General features: G+C 45.8%; 1 protein-coding gene across 1 annotated transcript; it reads left to right on the forward strand.

Annotated features, from left to right (window-relative positions):
- The first annotated feature begins 6,224 nt into the window (after positions 1 to 6,224).
- PCGF6 (polycomb group ring finger 6) lies at positions 6,225 to 25,966 on the forward strand. The gene is made up of 10 exons (XM_055119043.1): positions 6,225 to 6,632; positions 7,853 to 7,952; positions 8,043 to 8,139; positions 10,198 to 10,253; positions 10,355 to 10,414; positions 11,975 to 12,083; positions 17,168 to 17,195; positions 20,128 to 20,226; positions 22,087 to 22,173; positions 24,484 to 25,966. The coding sequence occupies exons 1-10, from the start codon at positions 6,285 to 6,287 to the stop codon at positions 24,538 to 24,540; spliced, it is 1,041 nt and encodes a 346-aa protein (XP_054975018.1). The 5' UTR covers positions 6,225 to 6,284; the 3' UTR covers positions 24,541 to 25,966.
- Positions 25,967 to 26,238: the final 272 nt, after the last annotated feature.

Here is a 26,238-nt window from a genome sequence, read left to right on the forward strand (position 1 = left end):
GCTATGGAAACCAGTATAAGGATTCATCAAAAAATGTAACAGAGTTTAGAGCAATAGTATTGTGGGTAGGGTGTTTGCCTGCATGCAGCCAACCTGGGTTCAATCCCCAACACCCCATATGTACCCTGAGCAACACTGACTGTGGCCCCAAGACCAAAAGTAAATAGGTAAATTAACACAGAAGGCCGGATAGATTGCCCAATACCAAGTACATGCTTTCTATATGCAGGAGACCCTGGGTTGACTCCAGTCACCACTCCCAAGCATCCTTGGGAGTGATTCCTGAGCACGGAACCAGGTGGAACCGGAAATAGATCAGTAGCACAACCAGATATGACCCAAAGCTCAAACAAACATGGAGGAGCAGGGGAGTTCAGAGCACTAGAGCACATGGCTGGCATGTACAAGGCCACAGGCTCCACCCCCATCACTACATGCTGCCTCCCCAGCACCACCAGGTCTGGCCCTGATACCGCCATATCCACAGACTGAACCCTCAGACCTACAAAGCCAGAACCAAGAAGAAGAAAAACTTGAATATACAATTATCATACATTCCAACAATTCCACTTCTAGATATATATTCAAAAGAATTTAAAGCAGGAACTAAGATCCTTTTATGCTCTTGTTCATAGCAGTGTTATTTACAAAATCATAAAGATAGAAAAAATGGAATAAACAAAATGAATAGAAATATGCAATGGGCTATTACAGAGCATTAGTGAAGGAGGAAATTCTGGCACATATTTCAGCATGACTAGATCTACAGCACAATACGCTGGGTGAAATAAACAAGGCATCGCAGGCAAACAGATAAGTACTGTATAGTCCCACCTGTTTGTGGCACCCAGAGCAGGCACACTTACAGAGAAAGAAAGTACAAAGGTGGTGTCAGGACCCGGGGGAGCGATAAATGGCAAGTTAATACTTAATGTGTATACAAGAACAGTAGAGACAAGGGCCACGAGGATCCATCCACGATTTGGAAGCCTGCCTCATGCTGGGAGAGAAGGCAGTTTGGATGGAGAAGGGACCACTAGGTCAATGATGGCTCGAGGGATCGCTTGGTATGGGAGATGTGTGCTGAAAGTAGAATAAGGGCCGAACATGATGGCCTCTCAGTATCTGTACTGCAAACCATGATGCCCCAAAACAGAGAGAGAGTAAGAAGGAAGGTGCCTGCCACCACAGGGGCAGGGGCTGAGTTGGAGTGGGGGTGGCAAGAGGGATACTGGGGGCATTAATGGTGGAAAATGCGCACTGGTGGAGGGATGGGTGTTCGATCATTGAATGACAAACTCAATCATGAAAGCTTTGTAACTATCTCATGGAGATTCAATTGAAAAAAAATACTAAATGGGTATAGAGTTTCAGTCTGAGATGATGAAAAGAAGTGTGGGGCTTGGGTAGTAACTGTAGCTAAGTACACTATCTCGCACATTGGAGGCCCTGCCCTAGTGCCAAAAACCAGAATTGTGAAGGTTCATGGCAATGATGGGTGTACAACGATGAGTGGAATCAATGCCATAGAACTATACACTTAACCAGGATTAAGATGGATTTTATATTTTTGTTTGTGTGTTTGCTCTTGGTTTTGGTGTTTAGATCACACCCAGTGGTGCTCAGGGCTTACTCCTGATTCTGCTCTCAGTGATCACTCCTGGCAGAATCAGGGGATCATATGTGATGCCAGGGATCAAACAGGAGGTCCACTGGGTGCAAACAAGGAGAACACCCTATCTACTGTACTATCTCTCAGGCTCTAAAATAGTTTTTTTTTTTTTTAAGGAGAAACAGAGATATAGTACAGGGTTTAAGATCCTTGCCTTGCAATGCGAATGACCCTGACTTGAGCCCAGGCACTACCAGGGATTACACTTGAGTCTAGAGCCAGGAATAGCCCCTCTGAGTACACTTTATATTTGGACTGTGTGTTCATTTCCTAAAGTGGGTGTAACAAAATGCTAAGTTATTCATTTGCTAATTTATAGCAATTTGTATATTTCCAATATGTAACAATTGTGGGGTTTTTTTTTTTCATAGTTTCCTGGCATCCTATGATCCTATATAGGAAAAATCAATGTGTTTGTACTTTTTTTTTTTTTTTGCTTTTTTGGGTTACTCCTGACTTTGCAGTCAGGAATTACCCCTGGTGGTACTCAAGGGACCATATGGGATGCTGAAAATCAAACCCAGGTTGCCTGCATGTAAGGCAAATGCCCTACCCGCTGTGCTATTGCTCCAGCCCCTGTACATTTCTTTTTATGCTAGCTTTTGGACTGAGAATTATGGGCCTCATGGCACATTTGGGGACAGGAGGTCATGTTTTTCTGGACCGAAAAATAGAGAACCCCCTCTCTCCGGACCCCGAACCAACCCTATTCCACAGGGGGCCCTCAAATGGAGCAGGTGTGCCCTCTCTGCATGCTCTAGCTGAAAACCCGATGGCCAGGAGCTTCCAGAACCAAATCCAGGCACGTGGGTTCAAGGACAAAGACTCCAGACCATATGGCAGCAGTGGAGACAGGCCATCCCTTCCTGTCTCCCTGCCCACGTGGGGTCCTGGCTGTCACACCCACGATCTGTCTCCAGGAACCATCTCAGCACGTCAACAGCCCTGATCCAGGGACTCCCAAATGAATCTCGAAATGAATCAGCTCCCTACAGAGATGTCTCTGGACCCCAACCATTTACAATATGAGAATTCCAGAAGTGCACAACCACTTTCACAGCTGCACAGTCTTGAATGGTGGTGGGAAAATTCAATATAATGGTGGTGGGAAGGTGTAATGGTGGTGGTATTGGTGTTGAAATATTGAATGTAATCGTTGTGAACAACCTTTTGAAAATAAAATTTAAAAAAAGAACAGAAAAATAGAGGACCCTTAATTTAGGGACAAGAATAGAAACTGGAAGAACGGAACTTTGAAGATGAGACCTTGGGAACTTGTTTGTTTTTTTGGTTTGAGGGCAACCCCAGAAGGTGCTCAAGGTTTACTCCCAGCTCTGCACTCAGGGATCACTCCTGACAGTGCTCAGGGAGGATCATATGTGGTTCTGGGGGTCGAAGATAATGTGCAAGGTAAGCATCTTACTGTTGTACTGCCTCTAGCCCCTATTTGTGTGTATTTGCATTTTTACATATTTGTATTTGCATATATTATTTTTACATTTACATACATATTTACCTTTGGGGCTACACCTGGCAGTGCTCAGGGCTTTCTTCTGACTCTGCCCTCAGGGATCACTCAAGGAGGAACTTGGGGTACCACGTGGTGCCAGAGATTGAACCCAGGTCAGCTACATGTAAGACAAGCACCCTATCCATTGTACTATCTCTCCAGCTCCTATTTGTGCTTTTTTTTTTTTCACTGATAATCATGCTGTAATTCACAAACAGCTATGAACAGGGGCAATGAAAGGAAAAACAGTTATTTCTCTTATGTCCACACCTGTGCCATCAGATGTGTGGGTTTCTTCTCATACTCACCAATTCTCTGATCCCAGTTGAATGTGCTACAATTTAGCTCTCTTCTTCTCTACCCACAGCGTCAGGGCTCAGAGATTAAGGGCTCAGTCTCACAAGGCTTCCCGCAGCGCAGATGCTAATCCAAAATCCAGATTGCCTGGGTTTTTAACTGACCAGTGATAAAACGGGGATTTATTTATTTATTTATTTATTTATCTGTTTGTTCGTTTATTTATTTATTTTGCTTTTTTTTGAGTCACACCCGGTGATGCACAGGCATTATTCCTGGCTTTGCACTCAGGAATTACTCCTGGCAGTGCTCGGGAGACGATATGGGATGCTGGGACTCGAACTCGGGTTGGTCGCCTGCAAAGCAAATGCCCTACCCACTGCACTATAGCTCCAGTCCCCAAGCCAGGGAGTCTTATGATCCCCTTCTTAGGTTCAATAATTCCAGAACAGCCCACAGAGCTCAATGAAACAGTTCACTTATTAGGTTACTGGCTTATTATAGAAGCAGACAAATCAGGGACAGCCAGAGGGGAAAGATGCCAAGAGCAAAGGTGAGGGCAGGAACATGGAGGCTCCAGGCCTGCTGCCTCCCTAGAACCATCGACTCCCCTGGATGGAAGTTCTTTGCATTTCTTCAGTTTCGGATTCTCAATGGAGGCTTCATTTTGTAGACACACTTGATAAAAATCATTGTCTGCTCATAATTAGCTCAATTTGATGCCTCCTCTCCTCAAGGTAAGGAGAGACTAAAATTTCCAGCTCTGTCATCCAGTGGGTAGATCCTCTTGGCAACATAGCCATCCTTAGACCATCTGGGATCAGCAACAATTCCCTCATTTCACTAGCATACAGAAGGAAACTTTCTTTTCTGGTGTTGGCGGGTGGGGGGGGGGGGAGGGATGCACATCCAGCAGTGCACAGGGGCTATTTCTGGCTCAGTGCTTAGGAGTTGGTCCTAGCAGTACTGGAGGGTGGGGGGGCGCGGCCTGTGCTGGTGAGAATGTCCTGCCTGTAAAGCAGCACTCTGTCCTATCAGTTCTCTCACCAGCCCCCAAAGACCCCCTGTTTTTTTTCTGTAGCTGCAAAGGTATCAAGAGTTTTAGGAGCTGGGGCTGGAGTGATAGCACAGCGGGCAGGGCATTTGCCTTGCACGCGGCCGACCCGGGTTCAAATCCCAGCATCCCATATGGTCCCCTGAGCACCGCCAGGAGTAATTCCTGAGTGTAGAACCAGGAGTAACACCTGTGCATTGCCGGGTGTGACCCAAAAACCAAAAAAAAAAAAGAGTTTTAGAAGCTTGTTTCAGGAAGGGGACCAGGGCACAGAGCAAATACTTATGAATGCCTTTGTGGTGGAGGTGGAGCTACCCTGGGGGTGCTGGTGGGCTAGGAAGGGGTATCAAAGCCAGAGCCTTGCACATTCAGGCTAACGGGGCTAAGTTCGCAGAATCCTTAGAGGCCAGGCACTGGGCTTAGTATCTTTCCCATTCAAGGCCATGTAGGAAATGTTTTTTTCTCAAAATGTCATACTAGAGAGACATTTTTGGCCCAACTTTGCCCCAAGAATCTTGTTTGTACTTTATGATCTCAGTCTTTCATGGGCTGGGGGCAGGGAGAACAGGTCAGAGGGGAAGAATATTCTGTGTAGTCTGCCATAGCAACCCAAATTCTAGAGCTCAATAGTGAAATTGAGGGCATGTAAATCATCAATCTTAGTATCTGTGCAAAGAATCTGAGAAGCTGGGGCTGCATGGTCCATTGCTCCAGGTGTGCACTGCAAAATCATCAATCACTGACTTTAAAAAATTCTGAGAATATACACCCGGGGATTGGCCAAGGATCAATCATGGTTTGAGGTTCCCTTGAAAACAGAAAAAAAAAAAAACCCAAAATAACCAGACCTGCTATTTTAACTCTGGAACACATAAAAAATGGCTAAAAGATTTTCCTGAGGATATTTTTGTTTTAACAATAGAACAAAAGTTGTTTTATACATGCAGTGCTGTTGCACCCTGCCCACCACAAAAGCATGCATGGAAACAAGTATCCATTAGAAGAACTGGTTTATGTGTGTGTGTGTATATATATATATATGTATATATATATATGTTTATATTCCAGAATATTATCAGTTATAAAGAAAAAACTGCAACAACATGGGTGGATCTTGAGAAATTATATTATATAAAATTAATCAGACCTAGAAGGAGAAATGCCAGGGGGGAATCTAAAATCGAAACCACTTATAGGTACGGAGAGCAGTTTGATAGTGACCAACGGGAGTCAGGAATGGGCTAAAGGGATGATGAGGAGCAAAAAGGTATTTATGAAACAAGTAAGTCTTGGAGATGTAGGGTACAGTCTGGGGTTATGGGCAGTAAGATAGTATTGCAAATTTTTAAAAATTGCTTTGACTAGATGGGATGTATACTTGTGATTTTACATTGTGTAAAAAACGTAAATCTGCAAAGGTAACATTATGTATCATCTATACTTGAATGACAAGAACATGTAAAGTGCTTAATAAGTGCAAACAGAGGCCCTGAAAAAAGACCTTTCAGCAGGCAGACAGAGTGAAGTTTCCCTGACGCTTCCAGCAAGCCCCTCCCCTTACTGTACCGGGGTCGCTCAGTTTGCGCTGGGGTCCACCCCGCCGCGGGTGCGAAGCCACGAACTACATTTCCCGGCGGGCCTTGCAGGCCCGGGCGCCTGCGCGCTGGGAGCGAGGGTCGGGCCGGCGAAGCTCCCGCGCTACCCAGGCGCGCCGGGCGTCTCGTGCCGGGGAGGGGGGGGTGGTATCGGCGATGGCCACGGGCAACGGGGGCTCGGCGAGAGGGGAGGGGGCGGCCGCCGCGGCCATGCCGCCGCCGCCCCCCGTGTCCCCGCCCGCGCTCACCCCGGCGCCGGCCGAGGGGGAAGAGGCCCCGCCGCGCCCGTCCGAGGCGGGGGCGCCCGGCTGCTCGGGCTCGCGGCCCCCCGAGCTGGAGCCCGAGCGCAGCCTGGGCCGGCTGCGGGGCCGCTTCGAGGACGACGACGAGGAGTTGGAGGAGGACGAGGAGCTGGAGGAGGAAGAGGAGGAGGAGGAGGAGGAGATGAGCCACTTCTCGCTGAGGCTGGAAGGGGGCCGGCCGGACTCCGAGGACGAGGAGGAGGTGCTGGGGGGCGGCGGGGACGCGCGGCCCGCGGGGACCGTGCGGGACTGGCCTGCCGACCCCGCCGGCTAGTTGCTGCCCACTAGTGCAGTGAAACTTCCTGCGCATCTCTGAGGCGGTCCCGCCGCGGCTCCGTACCACCCTCCCCGAGCCGTCCTCGTGCCGACTTGCAGGCGCGCAGTCGGGTGGGAGGCTGGTGGTTTCCCTCCGGGGGGGAAACGTTCCCACCCAGCCCGTGTCTCTTGGGAGAGCGATTTGCCTGCCTTCCTTCCTTCCTTCCTTCCTTCCTTCCTTCCTTCCTTCCTTCCTTCCTTCCTTCCTTCCTTCCTTCCTTCATTTCTTTTTCTTTCTTTCTCTGGTTTCGGGGGGCACGCGCGCACACGACGGTGCCCATTCGGGTTTGCTCCTGGCTCTGTGCTCAGGGGTCGCTCCTGGTGGGGCTCGCGGGACCCCCTAGGGGTGATCTGGTAACTCGGGTCGGCCGCGTGCACGACAGGCGCCCTGCCCGCTGTGCTCATTTCTGCGTCTCGGCGGCCCCTAGCTTGTTTTTCCCAACGTGGTGGCTCGTAACTTAGGCAAAGCGGGCGCCGGAGCGATAGTAGAACGCGCGGGCCGTTTGCCCTGCACGCAGCTGACCCGGGTTCCACCTCCGGCACCCCCTAGGGTCTCCCCCAGGCCCTGCCAGGAGTAAGCCCAGAGCACGGCCGGGTGTGGCTCCCCAAGCCAAAATAAATAGCGTACATCGCTTAGCCACAGTTGACTTAACATCCGTATTGGGAAAGTTTTCCAGGCTTTTTCGTTTATAAAGATGCTCTTCATGTGGCAGTGTTGTTTGTTTGGGGCCACACCCGGAGATGCTCAGGGGTTATTGCTGGCACTGCACTCAGGAATCACTCCTGGCAGTGCTCAGGGGACCATTTGGGATGCGGAGGATCTAACCCCTGGTTGGGGCATGCGAGGAAAGTGCCCTACCCTTGCCACCACCGCTTCGGTCCCCTGGCAATGCCATTCCCCCTTCCCCCCCTTTTAAAAGGCAGTATTTGAAACTTTGGTTTACATTGTGATTTTTTTCCCTGTAACTTTCAAAGCGTTAAAGATACTATGTTTCTATGTTGCAAAGTACATTACACTTTGTTATAATAAGGATTTGGGATTACAGGTTTAAAGAATTAGCGAGGACAAAGATTTGTATTTTAAAGCTGTTTCCATTGCATTTGCAGCGTCTGATTAATCTCTCTGAGCTGACCCCATACATCTTGTGTTCCATTTGCAAAGGTTACTTGATAGATGCGACCACCATTACAGAATGTCTTCATACCTGTAAGCATACTGCTCACATTTCTGCAATGACGTGAAGTTTTTTTGAAATGTCTCACAGGCATCTAATTTGAACATTTGCTTTTTCAACAGTTTGTAAAAGCTGCATTGTAAGACATTTTTACTATAGCAACAGATGTCCAAAATGCAACATAGTAGTCCATCAGACTCAACCTCTTTATAACATAAGGTAAGAAAAATATAAAAGTAAGATTTGTATTTTACATATTCTTTTTCTCTGGAAGCCTGAAGTTGTATACTTGGGAATCAATTCTTGACCTATTTAAAAATAAGAGAACTGCACTGCATCCTGGAAGGAAATGCATAGAGTACTTAATTAGGGTGCCCGAGTGATAGTACAGCAAGTAGTACTCTCTTGTAGTGCTTGCTTGTATGGACTACCTGGGTTTGATCCCCAGCATCCCATATGGTCCCCTCAGCACCTTCAGGAGTAATTATTTTTATTTATTTATTTATTTATTTTTACTTTTTGGGGGGGTCACTCCCGGCAATGCACAGGGGCTTTGCCTCCTGCCTCTACACTCAGGAATTACTCCTGGCAGTACTCAGAGGACCATATAGGATGCTGGGAATCGAACCCCAGTTGGCCCTGTACAAGGAAAATGCCCTACCTGCTGGGCTATCGCTCAAGCCCCCAGGAGTAATTCTTAAATGCAGAAATCCCTGAGCTTCCTTAGGTGTGGCCCAAATGACCCACCCCCAACCTCCCAAAAAGAGAGTACTTGCTGTGTACTGTAATATTTTCTGGGAATTGACAAAAGGAAAAAGGTACAGTCTTCTTTTTCAAAAAGGATTTGAATTTCACCACTCAAGTTAATGAAGATGATTTTCAGGCTTGCCATTTTTAGTATATTTAAAATTCTACTTTGTTTTTTGTTTTTTGGGCCATCCCCAGCTGTGCTCAGGATTTACTCCTGACTCTGCATTCCAAGATCACTCCTTTGGGCTCAGTCTACCTTATGGGGTGCCAGGGATCAAACTTGGTCAGCCACATGCAAGGCAGGCCCCTAATCCACTGTACTATCTCTCTGGCCCCTAAAATTTTATTTTCTAAAAGTAAGATCTAGGGGCCAGAGCGATACGACAGCGGGTAGGGCGTTTGCCTTGCACGCAGTCGACCCAGATTCCATCCCTGATTCCTGAGCGCAGAACCAGGGGTAACCCCTGAGCATTGCTGAACGTGATCCAAAAAGCCAAAAATAAATAAAAATAAAAGTAAGATCTAACTTATCTTTGAAATAGGTCATTGTGGCTTGATAACCAGATTTACATTAAATGCTTAGTTTCCTTCAGGAAGAAAAATGCCTTAAAAGTGGATTGTTTTCATCCAGCAAATGCTACTGTTTTACTACTTTTATAGAAGGGTGCTTTGCAGATAGTGGAAGTTTAAAATTCAATCTCTGCTCTCAAGATCATTTTTTGGTTTGTTTTCATAGGGGGCCACTCTCAGGTCAGGGCTCAGGAGTTGTACCTGGCAGTGCTCAGAGGACCGTTTGTGGCGGCAAACCCAGGCCTCCTGCATACAGAGATTGCTCTCGGCTGGGTTGAGCTGTCTCTCTTTCCATCAAAGCTTGCCTTCTGGGACCAGAGATACAGTACAGCAGGCTGACCTTGCATGTGGCCGACCTGGGTTTCATCCCTGGTACCCCGTATGGTCCCCCAAGTCCCACCAGAACTGATTCCCTGAGCCAGAAATAAGCCATGATCACTACCTCGTGTGGCCCAAAAGCAAAAAACAAACAACCCTTGTAAGGATATAAAACCAGCAGACATGGAACAATTTGGCGAACTGCTCAGGAGTCTGTGATTAGTTATAATTATGAATACAAATTATTACTTAGGGTTCTCAGGTGAATTGTATCTTCGTAGTACTAACCAAGAGTAACTCATTTTACATGAGTTTTTTTTAAAGCAATAGTACCACTGGTAGGGTATTTGCTTTGCACACCAACAACCTGGGTTCACCCCCCAGCATCCCATATGAGTCCGTGCCAGGAGTAATTCCTGGTGCAGAGCCAGGAGTAAACCCTGAGCATTGCCTGGTGTGGCCCCAAAACAAAGGAAAAAAAAATCAAGAAAAGTAACTAATTTCTGAGTTGCAGGGAAAAAAAAAAAGAAAAGTAACTAATTTCTGAGAAAGGACATAGTCTGTTTTATAGAGAGGATCACTATATCAAAATTCATTTTTCTGAACTCTGAGGTCTCTTTCTTCATTTCCTTTTATTAGGTTGGACCGACAGTTACAAGACATAGTGTACAAATTAGTGATCAATCTAGAGGAAAGTAAGTTTTTTTTATTACTAATTGTGAATCACACTGTGGTCTGCTGATTCTGCTAGTTACCTTTGAAGTGTAATTTAGTTTTTGTTTTATCATTTTTTTAGGAGAAAAAAAGCAAATGCATGATTTCTATAAAGAAAGAGGTCTAGAAGTACCTAAACCTGGTAAGTTGGGAGTATATATACCATCATGTTTTTGTAGATTAAAGAATACTAATTTAATAAGAATTTACTCTCTTTGAATACTTTTTGGTTCTAGCTGGTTATTTAATGCCCCCCCCCCAAAAAAAAGGTTAATCCAGTTATAAGAATTAAGGGGTAGAGGTCCTGGAACTAGATTGATTTTGATCTAGCTCTGCCAGTGTACTAGTTGTATGACTCTGGCAAATTTGAGCAATGCAAAGCACTTAAAACAGTGTCTGGAACACATTAACTGCTGATAGTAATGTCATAATACAGAACTTAGATTTGAATTTTAATACTGGTTCTGCTCTTTCTTTAAGCTAATTTCCTAATTGCTCTCTAGTGTTATTTCAGATTTGTTGTTGTTTTGGGGCCACACCCTGTGGTTCTGGGGCCATTTCCATAGCCACTGCTTGAGCATCAAAGCCAGATTCTCTTCACTTCAGCCCTTTGAGCCACCTCCCTACCTTATTTTGTTGATTTTTTTTTTTTTTTTTTTTGCTTTTTGTGTTACACCTGGCGATGCACAGGGATTAATCCTGGCCCATGCACTCAGGAATCACTCCCAGCGGTACTCTCAGGGGACCATATGAGATACTGGGAATTGAACCTGGTCAGCAAGGCAAACGCCCTACACGCTGTGTGCTATCACTTCAGCCCCCTTATTTTGTTTTTTGGTTTGTTTGTTTTGGGGCCACACCCAGGGGTGCTCAGAGGTTACTCCTGGCTCTGCACTCAGGAAACCTGAGTTGGCCAGAATGCAAGTGCCCTGCCCACTGCACTCTCTCCTGGCCTTATCTTGGCTTCTTACAGTAAAAAAAGTAGCTCTTATTGTGGGATTTATATTTTGATGGTCCCCCTCTTCAGCTCCCCTTCCCCCCCACACACACCTGACATTGGCGGACTCCCCCTCCCCAGCCCCCCGCCCCCCCCACACCTGGCCATGCTCGGGCTACTTCTGCCTCTTGGATCAGGGGTCACTCCTTGTTGCTCAGGTGGACCATATGCAGTGCTGGGGATCAAACCTACCTGCCCCTCCATGCAAGGCGAGTGCTTTAACCCTTACTCTAACTCTCCAGCCCCTAGCATGAGATTTAAATGAGATGATGCACATAAAGTGCTCAGCATGAGTTTCTGGCTTATAGTAGTGGCTATTAAAAGTCATTTGTAACAATTGCTGCTGTTAAGAGGATCTCTGTGGACTGAGAAGCCACCAGCCTCATACTCTGCCTTCCCCTGGGAATGGTCGCCAGACTTACCGAGCGGATTTCACTAACAGATTGAAGTTATTCAAAATCGAGTGCTTTGCAGTATTTTGTTATTGATGTTGTGCGGTTTTTGTTTGGTTTGGTTTTGGGGTACACCTGGGGACTCCTGGCTCTGCTTGGCATCATGCCTTGGGCTGAGCCCAGACCAGCATGCTGTCAGCCCCCTGGTTCCCACCATACAGTCTTTTCAGCTGTCAACATAGTCATGTGATATCATCGTCTTCTGAAATTTTTATTCTAACTCAATATTTGGGGGGGTGTTGCTATCAAATAGCTGTTCCACAGCCAGTCCCTTCAAGCAAAGGAAGATCAAAGAAAGTCTTGGAATCAGTGTTTCGGATTCCACCTGAACTTGATATGTCTTTATTACTAGAGTTTATTGGGTGAGTACCCTGGCCATCTACATCTTCACCTTAATGTTATAATTAATAATATAGAGTTATTATAATGTATAAATAAATACTTTATACAATAAAGTTCTTTTTTTTTTTTGCTTTTTGGGTCACACCCAGCTATGCTCAGAGGTTACTCCTGGCTTTGCACTCAGGAATTACTCCTGGCGGTGCTTGGGGACCATATGGGGTGCTGGGAATCGAACCCGGGTCGGCCGAGTGCAAGGCAAACGCCCTACCTGTTGTGCTATCACTCCAGCCCCCTAATAAAGTTCTTTATAAAATGTTTAGGACCTAAGAAAAGGTCTGAAGATAAGATGACCACTTGTATCTTCATCATTTGGCGTAAGATATATGATCATGCTTGGGCTGGAGAGATAGTACTGTGGGTAAGACTCTTGCCTTACATGTGGCTGACCCAAGTTCAGTCCATCCACCGGCAGTGATTCCCTGAGCACAAACCCAGGAGTAAGCCCTAAATACAACCGCGTGTGGCACAAAAAATAAAGACAAAAAAATTAATTATGCTTCCCTCAGTACCACCACAAAAGAAATAAACCGTGTTAACTCAGCTGACACCCTTTCCCTTAGACGTTAATAATGACTCTCCTAAAAGTAGTGATGTCATTTCTACTATTAATGCTTTCCATGTATGTACTCCTAAGCAATGTATAATTATATTTTTATTTTTTTATGCCCCAGATATTTTTAATGTTAACTGTTTTTTTAACTTAGTTTTTCACTTAGTGTTTTACATTATGGGTTTCATCCATTTTGGTTTTGGTTGATTTTGGGTTGTTTTTTTTTTTTTTTTTTTTTTTGCTTTGCTTTGGTTTGGGCCAGACCTAGTGATGCTCAAATCTTATTCTTGGCTCTGTGCTCAGGAATTACTCTTGGAAGTGCTTGGGGGACCACATGGGATGCCATAGATCAAACGCCAGTTGGCAGTGTGCAGCCCTCCTCACTGTACTATCATTCTGGTCCCTGGGTCTCATCCTTTTTGAACTTATAGCATTCATTCTCATCATTGCTAGGTATAATATATATCACATAAAAATTGCCTAAAATACCTTCTACTGAATATTTGGTTTCAAATTTAAGTTTTATAAACTATCTTCTTGTATATATCTGAGATAGTTCTCAAAGAACATAAATATATGAGTCTTGGGGCTAGAGTGATAGTGGGGAGGGCGTTTGCCTTGCACGTGGCCAACCCAAGTTCAGTCCCTGGCATCCCATATGATCCCCTGAGCACTGCGTGGAGTAATTCCCGAGTGCAGAGACACAAGTAACCCCTGAGCATCACCGTGTGTGACTCCAAAAAAAACAAAAAACACAAATATGAGTCTTGAGATGCATTTGTCTTGGGCCAGAGCAATAGTACAGCAGGTAGGGCATTTGTCTTGCACGTGGCCAACCCAGGTTCTATCCCAGCATCCCATACGGTCCCCTAAGCACCATCAGGAGTAATTCCTGAGTGCAGAGCCAGGAGTAGCCCCTGAGCATTGCTGGGTGTAACCTCCTCCAAATAAAGAGACATATTTGTCTTCAACAACTTCATTGAATTTTGACATTTTTTTGAGTAGTTGGTCATCTTTCAAATTCATATAAACCCCTTCAAGCACTGTAGCATATGGTGTACGTAAGTTGTATTGCAACGTTAAGTAAGTTATCCGCAGTATTAGTATCACACTATTTTTTGTTTGTTTGGGGGCCATGCTCTACAGTGTTTTCAGCCATTCTGCCCCAGGTGTGGTGCTTGGGGTCACTCCCAGCCTAGTGCTCACGGGACCACGTGTTATCCAGACTTGAATCTGGGGTCCAGCAGGACAAGCATGTGCTTACGCCCTTAGAGCCATCTCTCCCACTCCCAAACTGCCTTTTGGGTCTGGGGGCCTTACCGGTGGTGCTCAAGGGCTACTCTTGACTTCGTGCTTAGGCATTGCTGGGGGAAGCATGCATGGGGTGGCGATCAATTCTGTGTTGGCAGCATTGCGAGACAAGCACCTTAACGCCCTGTACTATCTCTCTGTCCCCTTCCTGGGAAAGTTCAGATTTTAGATTTTATGTCACTAATCATTTTTCAGTTTGGTTTTGTTTTTTTGGGCCACACCCAGTATTGGGGCTCGGGGGCTCTTCCCAGCGCAGGTCGTGCTCACTGTCAGGGACCAGCCCTAGTCCCACTCCCCCCGCCCCATGCAAAGCGTAAGCCCAGCCGTTTGGGCACTCTTTCTAGAAGCTGTGATGACGATTTTTTATTTTTTTTTATTTTTTTTTATTTTTTTGCTTTTTGGGTCACACCTGGCGATGCACAGGGGTTACTCCTGGCTCTGCACTCAGGAATTACCCCTGGCCATGCTCAGGGGACCATATGGGATGCTGGGATTTGAACCCGGGTCGGCCGCGTGCAAGGCAAACGCCCTACCAGCTGTGCTATCTCTCCAGCCCCTGTGATGACGATTTTTCTTCTCAGTCACTTCCACCTCCTGGCCTTCACTGTGTGCCTTAGGTTGTGTTTCATGTGTTCATCTTCTGTCCTCAGCTGATTTTAAACTCCGGTGGAGTTGGGGCTGTAACTTAGTGGTAAGACCACATGCCTGAGAATGAGTCTTCGGGTTCAATCCCTTGGAACCCGCACCCTCTGCCCCCCTGAACCCAAAAGTGAGAAATCTTTATGTCTCTACCAACCCTCATACTAGTGGTTGATAATAATGAAAGAAATATTTTTTGGGGAGAGAATGAGAGCAAGGCATATAATAGTAAACATGAAGTCAGTAATTTATGTTAACAATACTAATAAAAATCAAGAGTTGGAGAAATAATACAGAGGGTAGGGAGCTTGGCTTGCATGCAGCCACCTGCGTTTGGTCTGATGTGATTCCCTGAGCCCACCAGGAGCGATTTCTGAGTGCAGAGGCAGGCATAATCTTTGAATATCACTGGGTGTGGGCCCCTCCCCTTGCAAGAAAAGCCCTTATAATAAACCAGTTACTAAAGAAAGTGTCCAAAACAGAACCAGTTATGACATTACATACCTCATGAATATATGCTAATAAGAAACAATCTCCAGATGTGTTCAGTGAAAAAAATATAGCATATGCCTTTTCCCTTTTTTTTGGTTTTGGGACCATACCCAGTGAAGCTCAAGGGTTGTTACTCCTGGCTCTGCCTCTCCCTGGCACTCCTCGGGGAACCATATGGGATACCGAGAATCGAACCCAGGTCAGTCACGTGCAAGGCAAATGCCCTACCTGCAACACAAGCTCTCTGGCCCCCCTTTTTTCCATTTTGTTGTTGTTTTTGAGCCACACCTGGCGATACTTGGTGGCTGTCCCTTACTCAGTGTCAGGGAGCACTCCAGGTGGTACTAGGCGGGCCATGTGATGCCAGGGCTCAAACCTAGGCCTACCACGTGAAAAGCATGTGCTTCAGCCCCTTGAGTTGCTTCTCTCCTTTACCCCTTTTCGCAGTGCCAGGGGTTGAACCCAGTGCATCACACTGGAAGTTAAATACTCTGGTGCTGAGCTGCATTCTACCCTCTTCTGTGATCGGCTTTTAAAGAATATTTGGTGTGTGCCTTGCATATAGCCAACCCAGTTTGATTCCCACCACACCATACGGTTCCCTGAGCACTTCCGGAGTGATCTCTGAGCACAGAGCTAAGAGTAAGCACCACTGGATGTAACAACATCCCCCCCCAAAAAAAGACAAAAATACTTGCATATCCATGTTTTTCTTTGCATAACCTTTTCATGAAAGGACCCTTAAAATGTGTTCCTGGTAGTTGCTGCCAGAAAAGGCCCTTGGAGTCTAGGATGAGATAATAGTCTTACTTTCTGGGCCAGAAAGATAGTACAGGGGTTAAGGCATTGGCCTGGCTTGCTGGCTACCCTGCTTCCATTCTAGCAACTGCACCTGATGTCCCTGAGCACCTCCACAGCTCACTCCATTTTTTTATTATGAAAGGTCTTTTTTTTTTTTAAAGAATGAGACCTGCAAAAAAGGCCTTTTCAGATATTTGAATTTTGTTATGTAATTTGATTTTCATTTCTTTTTTTTTTTTTTCTTTTTGGGTCACACCCAGCGATGCTCAGGGGTTACTCCTGGCTTTGCACTCAGGAATTGCTCCTGGCAGTGCTTGGGGGACCGTATGGGATGCCGGGGATCGAACCCAGGTCGGCCGCGTGCAAGGCAAACGCCCTACCCGCTGTGCTATCGCTCCGGCCCCTTCATTTCTAATTAAAAGTCAAAAGTTGAAACAAATGTGCATTTGTTAAAAAGCATTTTGGAGGGGGCTGGAGCGATAGCACAGCGGGTAGGGCGTCTGCCTTGCATGTGGCTGACTCGGGTTTGATTCCCAGCATCCCATATGGTCCCCTGAGCACCGCCAGGGATAATTCCTGAGTGCAGAGCCAGGAGTGACCCCTGTGCATTGCCAGGTGTGACCCAAAAAGCAAAAAAGAAAAGCATTTTGGGGAGATGTAGCTTTTACCACCAGTGCACAGTAGGAGCTGAGAGTTTTCAGTACCATCTTGGAGAGTGCAGAAATCCACTTACTCTTGGCTCTGTGCTCAGAGATTACAACTGTTATAATGTGGAAATATGGATGTTTATGTACTTTCATGTGTTAATTTTGAATATATTAAGCTTTTCATTTTTTAAAAAAATTATTTATTTATTGCCTTTTGGGTCACACCTGGCAATGCTCAGGGGTTACTCCTGGCTCTGCACTCAGGAATTACCCCTGACGGTGCTCAGGGGACCATATGGGATGCTGGGAATTGAACCCTGGTCAGCTGCGTGCAAGGCAAATGCCCTACCTGCTGTGCTATTGCTCCAGCCCCTATACTAAGTTTTTTAACACATTCTTTAATCCTCAATCGCTACAAAGTACTGAAATACAGGATGAAACTGCTATTACCAGTAGGTGGCAGAAATGACAATGAGCTCTGCTTCCTGAAGGGTTAGGACCTTTAGTAAAATTAAATCCTTAAATATTTATATTCATGCTTTCTTTTGTTAAATGATTAACCATATGAAGTATCTTATTGATTAATTTTTCTCTCATTTTTCAGTGCTAATGAAGGCACAGGACATTTTAAGGTATTTTAACTTTATATTTCTCATTCATATCACAAAAGGATTCTGTTGCACATGAGTTTCCCAGATTATTAATCACTTGGAAATAGTCTTTAACATAATCATGTTTCTAATAAGTGAAAGTTGCTGAAATATGAGATAAATTGATTCATGTTCTTCTGTGACAGGTTTATAAAGAAAAGACCTAAGTAGGGAATTATTATTAATTCAGGATAGTGGCCTAAGAAAAGAGTACATGTGATTTTTAAAAATTTTTATATGATGCCAAGGAACAAGCCCAGGGCCTCCTACATCTGAGACTTGTGCTCCGTCCCCTGAGCTAGTGAGATTGCTTTTTGGGGTGGGGGTGGGGGTTAACCTGCCAGTGCTCAGAGGCTGCTCCTGACCCTGGCACTGCCCGGGGGACCATGTACAGGGCTAGAGATTGAACCAGGGTTGGTTGCATGCAAGACAAGTGTCCTAGCCTGTGTCCTATTTTTCTGGCCCCACATTTTTATGGGAGTGGGCAGGGATGGGGTGGGGGGGTAGGATTGGGTCACACGGAGGTATCTGGGGCTTTTCCTGGCTCTGCTTAGGAGTGACCCTGGCAGTGCATGGGAGACCATGTGTGGTGCCCAGGATTAGAACTGAGGTCAGTGGGATACAAGACGGATTTCAGCCCCTGTGCTAACTCTCTAGCCCCATACATATTTTGTTTTCATTTGGTGGGGGTGGGGGTGCTCACTCACTGGGGCTGTTCGTGCTTCTGTACTCAGGGGTTACATGCCTGGCAGGGCTCAGGGCACAGTGTCATGCCAGGGGTTGAATCAGGGTTCCAAGTATGGCCGCATGCAAGGCATTCATTGCCTTAACCCTGTGCTATCTCTTCGGTTTTTGTAACGATCTTGTAAGTTTATCATTTTCTTTTCCAAAGATTGATGCAGAATTCAAATAAAGTTCACACATTATGAGTAGTTATTAGCTCTATAATTTAATTCTGCATATTTGTTTTCCATTTCTTTTTTTCTTTTTTGCAGTGCATAAAATGGAATTGTTTATAGTTTCTTACAGATTGGGCTTATATGTTGCATCTTTAGTATTATTTAACATGTCCTGTTGTTTTTCTTTTTTTTACCTTTTTTATTGAATCGCTTTTGAGATAGACTCTTACAAATCTTATTACTTGTTTGTTTTATTTTTGGGGTGGCAACACCCGATATTCACTCCTGACTCTGTGCTCAAGTATCATGCCTGGCTGGTTCAGGGGACCATGTGGGGTGCCAGGAATCAAACCTGGGTTGGCCATGTGCAAGGCAAATCCCCTACCAGCTATATTACCCCTCCAGCCCCAGATGTGGTTACTTGTAAGTTGGGTTATGGAGATCAAGAATGGCCATGTGAAAATCTTACCTTCGAGAAGTCGGAGGATAGTATAGCAGTAGCCTGCCCTGGGTTCCGTCTCTGGCATCCCATATGATCCAGATTGGTTGGTTTTTTTTTTGCTTTTTGGGTCATACCCAGTGATGCTCAGGGGTTACTCCTGGCTTTGCACTCAGGAATTGCTCCTGGCAGTGCTTGGGGGACCATATGGGATGCCGGGGATCGAACCCAGGTCGGCCAAGTGCAAGGCAAACGCCCTACTCGCTGTGCTATTGTTCCGGCCCCCCAGATTGGTTTTTACAAACATCTGAGACATGGAGGTATAGAGTTCAACAAGAATTTAGAAAGTGGAGCTCTAGAATGAGGCATAAATAGAGCCTGACCTGCAATGACCCTCCTGGGCTTCCTCGCCTGCTAGTGCAGGACAAATACTCTTCTAGCTTTCCTTAAGGTTTCCCGTGTTCTTGGATTTGGTTTTGGGGCCAGACCTGGAGGGGCTCGGGGCTTATTCCTGGTCTCTGCTGAGGGATCACTCCTGGCAGCTCAGGGGAGCCCAAGCGGTACCAGGAACCAAACTCTGGTCAGTCACATCCACTTTTCTGCTTAAAAAAGAAATCGCTTTATTATGGGCGTTTTTTCAATTAATGTGAAAATAGAATACTAACACAAACTGCCATGTATACGCCACTCAGCTCCAGCTGCTGTCTACTCATGGTCATACTTTCCACCTGTAGTTTAATACTTGCCCTCCCATTTAACTTTGAAGCAAATCCCAGACTGTATAATTTTATAAATAAATAAATTTATTTCTAGAAAGATAAAGATTTTAAAATGAATATATTCATTTAAAAAATAAAGATTTTAAAATGAACATTTTAAAAATGAATATAATTTACTGATCAAATATCTTTACATTTCCTAGTTTGCCTCATAGGTTTTAATCAGGATTCAGGGGCCAGAGCAATAATTCAGTGGTTAGGGTGCTTGCCTTACATGCAGCTGACCCAAGTTCGATCCCTGCCATCCCATATGGTCCCCCGAGCCCACCAGAAGTGATTTCTGAGTGCATAGCTAGGAATAAGTCCTGAGCACTGCTGGGTGTGACCCCAAAACCCAAGCAAAACAAAATAAATCAGGATTCAGATAAGAAACATACATTGTAATTATTTAGATCTTATTTTTATAGCCCTTTCATGTTTTTCCACTTTTCAGTTGAAGAAAGTAGTGTGTGAGGGGGAGGGGGCTTTTTCGGTCACCCCTGGTGGTGCTCAGGGGACCATATGGGATGCTGGGAATCGAACCCGGGTCGGCCGCGTGCAAGGCAAACACCCTACCCACTGTGCTATCGCTCTAGCCCCCTGAAGAAAGTTTTTTTAAACACATCTTACTTTGGGTTTTCTCTCTCTGCCAGTGAACCTAATTCTAAGCTTTATGTTTTTATCATGTATTAAATCATTAAGACTGTAAGTGTATTGAAATAACTTTGCTATAGAATTTGCCTTAAGCTTTATGCATAATATATATAATTATATACATATTTAACCTAAAAATGGTTTTCTCTTTATTTTTTTTGTAGCCATTGGAAAAGAAGTTTGTCCGAGTTTCAGGAGAAGCAACTATTGGGCATGTAGAAAAATTCCTCAGAAGAAAAATGGGTCTTGATCCAGCTTGTCAGGTAGTGACATATGTATGAAAGGATAAGCGATGCTGGGGCCGGAGCGATAGCACAGCGGGTAGGGCGTTTGCCTTGCACGCGGCCGACCCGGGTTTGATCCCCGGCATCCCATATGGTCCCCCAAGCACCGCCAGGAGTAGTTCCTGAGTGCAAAGCCAGGAGTAACCCCTGAGCATCGCTGGGTGTGACCCAAAAAGCAAAAAAAAAAAAAAAAAGAAAGAAAGGATAAGCGATGCTGTCAGAAATTACCATTAGCACATTGAAGTGTCATCTCTAGAATTTAAGCTGGCCAGAGAGATAGTCCAGTAGTTAGAGGTGCTTGCCTTGCATGTAGCCAGCCTGGGTTTGGTCCCGGCAGCGTGTAGAGTCAGTCCCTGAGGACCACCAGGAGGGCTTCCTGAGCAGAGTCCGGGTAAGCCCTGAGTATTGCCAGGTGTGGAGAAGACATTATAAATGCTAGTTGAATATTGTACACGGTGATTCCTACCCCAACTTTAATAATATTTGATGTACTGTCTCTTGCGTCATTGATGGCCGTGTTTGGTATCAAAGAAAGTCTGAGGAGTGCTGGTGTGATAGTCCAGTGGGTAGGGCGTTTGCCTTCCACTCGGCTGACCTACATTCTGTCGTTGGTGTCCCATGTGGTTCCCTGAGCACCACCAGGTGTGGCCCAATAACGGGCGGGGGGGGGGAAGAGAGGGAGAGGCCGAGGGTATGAGCTCTTAGGGCTGTCTGGCAGTGCTGCCTGGCCATGGGTAAGGGAAAGCTTCTGGAGCCTCGTTCAGCTCTTCTGGCCAGAGATACAGCTCAGGGGTAGGGGCACAAGCCTTGCACGTAAGGAGCCCCAGACGTGATGCCTGGAATTCCATGCCGTGCCCCCGTCAGTGCTGGGTGTAGACCTGGTGACCCCAAGCACTGCTGGGCCCAAGTACCAGTCTTGGCTGAATTCCAAGCATTAAATGGTCCAGTCCTTTTGGCGAAGTGTTGTCCAAGAGTGGCCCCTGGATCCCCAAGCAGTGTTTGAGGGGCTCCCCCCAAATACAAATCATTAAATACCCCTTTATTAATTTTATTATATGCCCTTTTTTTTTCTTTTTGGGTCACATCCGGCGAGGCACAGGGGTCTCTCCTGGCTCTGCACTCAGGAATTACCCCTGGCGGTGCTCAGGGGACCATATGGGATGCTGGGAATCGAACCCGGGTTGGCCGCGTGCAAGGCAAACGCCCTACCCGCTGTGCTATCACTCTAGCCCCTATGCTTATTTTTTTTAAATGTACTTTCTGGGCACCTGGAGAGATAGTACAGGGCTTAAGGCACTTGTCTTGAATAAAGCAAAATCCTTTTGGATCCCCAGCACCCCACATGGTCCTTGAGTACCACCAGAAGTAACCCCTGAACACAGAGTGAGGAGTAAGCCTGAGCACTGAGAGGTGTGCCCAACACCCGCCAAAGAAAACGTATTTTCCTAGAGAGTAGCCCTCTAGCTCCAGGGGGTGTGGCCCACAAACCAATGAGCAGACAAAAAAATGGACTTCCCTGTACCTTTTTATGTGGTTAAATGTAATTTAACTTGTTCCTAAAGTCTGTCTTACCTAATATGCAGATAGTCAAGTCCACTGTGGAAAGAGGTGGATTGATTTTTCTTCTCCCCCACCCCTACCCCACCCTACCCCTTGGGGGGCCACACCTGGCAGTGCTCCTGGCTCTGCAACCATACGGGATTAAGACAGGGTTAAACCTGGGCTGGCTGCATTGCAAGCCCCACCTGCTGTGCTGTCGCTCCAGCCCCCTAGCTTCTCCTCAGCTTTTCCTGGGGCCTTCTGAAGCCGGAAAGCAATCTGATGCACTCATTCCCCCAGGTTGATATCATCTGTGGCGATCACTTGCTGGAGCGGTTTCAGACTCTCAGGGAAATTCGGCGCGCCATTGGTGATGCAGCAATGCAGGTGCGTTTGGCTTTCTCGGGCCGGTGTTCCTTAATGAGGCGAGTTTCTGAGGCTGGGAAGGCAGTACAGGGGCTCAGGGGCGTACTTTGCATGAGGCTGACCCCATATAGATCTTTGCACCTCCTGGTCCCCTGAGTAATCACTGGGCACGGGCCTGGAGGCATCAGGTACCACTTGGGGTGGCCTGGGTAGTCCCTGGTTCTCAGGCTGGTTGGAGGGGCACTGGGTTTTCTGAGCACCAGTTGAGGTGCTCACCCCCTAATAAAAAGAGTTTTGTGTTGCCTATAAATAATAATGAGAGGTAATATTTGTTGAATTCTTACTGCTTCTCATTTCTAAATGGTGTGAATGATTAGCACTTTTATCGCTTATAACCTACAAGGCAGGTATTGTCTTATTTGCTGTTTTAAAGAGAAGGAAACCAAGATTTATATAATTTGCTCAGTGTGAGTTAGTGGGCGGGCCTGGGCTTAAACCCCAGGCGGTCTGATTCTAGAGGCCGGCTCCTTTTTCCTCAAATGGCGCGGTAGCATTTTGAAGATGATTTGGCAAATACATCTATGGCGATAGTTCTTTTCTGTCTCTCTGTTGGCACGGGAGGGTGGGGGGGCGGCGGGCATGGGGTGCACACCTGGCAGTGCTCAGCAGCTACTCCTGCCTCTGCTCAGGAGTCACCCTGATAGTGCTCTGGGACCAGATGGGATGCCGGGGGTCAAGCCCAGGTCGGCTGCGCACGAGCACCCTCCCCGCCATACTATTGCTCTGGCCCCTTCATATCTCATTTTTGGGGTGCAAGGGGCTGACTCCAGGTCTCACACGTGTGACGCATGTGCTGTCTCTGCTTAAGAGACGTTGTAGAAGCTTTTTAATTTATTTTTCATTTTGGGCCCATACCCAGCAGTGATACAGGATCCACTTGGAGAACTATATGGGGTGTCAGGGATCAAACTTGCTTCAGCCACATGCAAGGCAAGTGCTTTACCAGATGTATTCAGATATTTTATCTCTATATCCCCAAAGCATTATTTTCATTTGTTTGGTGTTGGGGCTACACTCAGTGTACTCAGGACTTACTCCTGGTTCTGTGCTCAAGGATCACTCCTGTTGGGACTCAGGGGACCAAATGTGATGGGGATTAAATCTGGATTGGGTGCATTCAAAGCAAGCGCCTTATCAAGTATCTTGCTTTACTTATTTTTGCGGGGGAGGTTTCTCCAGGTCATGTTCAGAGGGCACCCTGCGGAGTTAGAGACCCAGCCCAGGGCTCCTGCATGCTTTGCGTATGCTTCAGCCCTTTGAGCTACCTCCGTGATGCTCAAGGGGATTCCTTGAAGCCCAGAGGAATAATGTACAGACTTAGAACACCTGCATAGCACAAGCTAAAATCCGTGGTGTCCCACATGCACTGAGCAAGATCTTGACAGTTCTCTTGTCGGAGCTGGCACTCTGCTCCATGCAGTGCCTGGCACCTCTGGGTATTTCTGCCTGTACCACAGCAGGATGTATGTGGACACCACAGAAAGGGGGTGGAACCCTCAGAGAACTCGACAACTAAAAGCCTGTGTGCTTGTAGCAGGAAGTGCAGCCTCTGTTATAAGGTCAAACCCAAGAAATGAGATCAAAAAGACTCAGGAATATCTGAAGTCATTTTGTCCATTATATTGCCCTCCAAACTGAGGACATGGCAGAGTTTTGACTCTTGATTATTTGTTTTTGTTTTTGGGTTATGCCCAGCAACCTCAGGGACCACTCCTGGCTCTGCGCTCAGGAGACCATGTGGGATGCTGCTTCTTAATATTGACTCTGGGTAGCAAAGAAGAGTTTGATTGTATTAAACAATCTTAAAGAAGTGAAATGTATGGTTTCAGACTGTCATTAAAAAGAGTTCCAAGATTGTCTTAAATCCTTAGTGAGGGGGCTAGAGAGATAAGAGAGGAGTTGAATGCTTGCCTTGCCTGTGGCCAACCCTGGTTTGGTCCCCAGCACCACCCTCAGTGACCCTTGAGCACTGCTGGGTGTTACCCAAATCCTCCAACCCACCCTTCAGAAAATCGAGACCTTTAGTGAGGAGGAAGGGATGTGGTTCAATTGTTACACGTATTCCTTGAAGGGTTGGTTCTGGTTTGGCTCCACCATGAGTGGCCCGTGGACAGCAACACCCAAAAGAAAAGCATGAGGGGGCCAGGGAGACAGAAGAGCTTTTAAATAAAACAGAAATCTCACGTTAATGTTGGATTAGGAAAAATAGACCAGCTCTGGCTTGGTCATTTACAGACCTGACTGAATGACTGCATCTGTGTACCTTTTCAGGACGGCCTCCTGGTTCTTCATTATGGGCTTGTGGTTTCTCCTCTGAAAATTACTTGAAGAAAATTGCTTGAAGATTCCAAGAGTATGAGGCAGGGAACAGCACGAGGCAACTTTTGCAGGATTGCACGTCACCAAAGACTTCGGTGAAGCATGTCATGGCTACCACTTAGCGCCGTACAAGACAAACAGGATCATCCTCGGCACCGAGAATTAGAGCATTTAAAAATGCAGCTTGGAATGATGAAACGCATCTGACTGTAACTAGAGACTGTATATTGAAAACATTCATAGCTCAGGGGAAATTTTCAAAGCATTGAATTTTTAAGTAAGTCCTTATGACTTCAAACACTTTGACACTGATTTTGCTTCCTGGTCTTTGAAGCAAATTGGTTACTGTGCTTTGAGCCATGGCCCTTCGAGTTAGGGTAGGGTTCTGCTCTCTAACCCTGACACTTGGGAAGTTATTCTTTTGGGTTGCTTTTGAACTGAAGATTCTGAGCCAGTCTTGGTTAAACTACAGAGGGTATCTCCCAGAGACCATGACTTGGGGCTACTTTTATATGTTGCCATCATATTTTAGACTTGTATGTCTGTTTTGTTTTGTTTTTTTTAATTCCAACAACACTACTGAAGAAATTTTACTCACTTGTAAACAGAATGGATGATCATTCTGTCTCTAGCCTTCAGCTTCAGAATCACTTCTCTAATTAATATCTCTTACAAAACAGGGGTGCTCTTCAAAAAATTTATTTTGTCCTTTGAATGTTAATTTGATTATCATTCATCCTATTTGCATACATACAATGATTACCTTGTAATGACACTTCTTCTGAAAGTAATTTTTAAAATAATGAATTTGAGAAGTTTACCTAATACTTTTTGTTTCTTCAGTAAGAAAATTTAATGTTCATTTTCCCAGTACTTTGTCACAGAGATAAAAATTGTGGATGGAGCAGCTGGAGTGATAGCACAGCGGGTAGGACGTTTGCCTTGCACGCGGCCGACCCGGGTTCGATTCCCAGCATCCCATATGGTCCCCTGAACACCACCAGGGGTAATTCCTGAGTGCACAGCCAGGAATAACCCCTGTGCATCGCCGGGTGTGACCCCCCAAAAAAAAGAAAAAAAAATTGTGGATGGAGACTGGGAATGCAACTCAGTTGTAGAGCAATTGCCCTGTGTGTGGGGAGGCCTGAGGCTCAAGATTCGGTCCCTGGCATCTCACACACACACAGATACGAGTGAGTAAGTACTTACATGCATGCAAAATCTTCAGTTTTAAACATTGTTTTGCCTTCAGTTAGCATTGTGATGCTTTGGAAAATGAAATTCATTTTGACCCTATTCTGCTGCAAAATTTCTAAGTCTGCATAGAAGGAATCACAATTGGACAAGGATTGACAGTTGTTAAAAAATTTGTGAATATATATAAATCTCTTAACCTTTAATGAAATTTTAAAATAAAAATTTATTTTAACCTACATTTAACTATTTGCGTTTATTGTGAGCTTATGTAAAAAAGTAACCAAAATGGAGCAAGGTATCTGAATCAAAGTTAGTGTCTGGGGGCTGGAGCCATAGCACAGCAGGTAGGGCATTTGCGTTGCACGCGGCCGACCCCGGTTTGATTCCCAGCATCTCATATGGTCCCCCGAGCACCACCAGGAGTAATTTCTGAGTGCAGAGCCAGAAGTAACCCCTGTGCATGCTGGGTGTGACTCAGAAAGGAAAAACAAAACAAAACAAAAAACAAAG

The sequence above is a fragment of the Sorex araneus genome, chromosome 11, assembly GCF_027595985.1.
Source record: "Sorex araneus isolate mSorAra2 chromosome 11, mSorAra2.pri, whole genome shotgun sequence".
Lineage (NCBI taxonomy): Eukaryota > Metazoa > Chordata > Mammalia > Eulipotyphla > Soricidae > Sorex > Sorex araneus.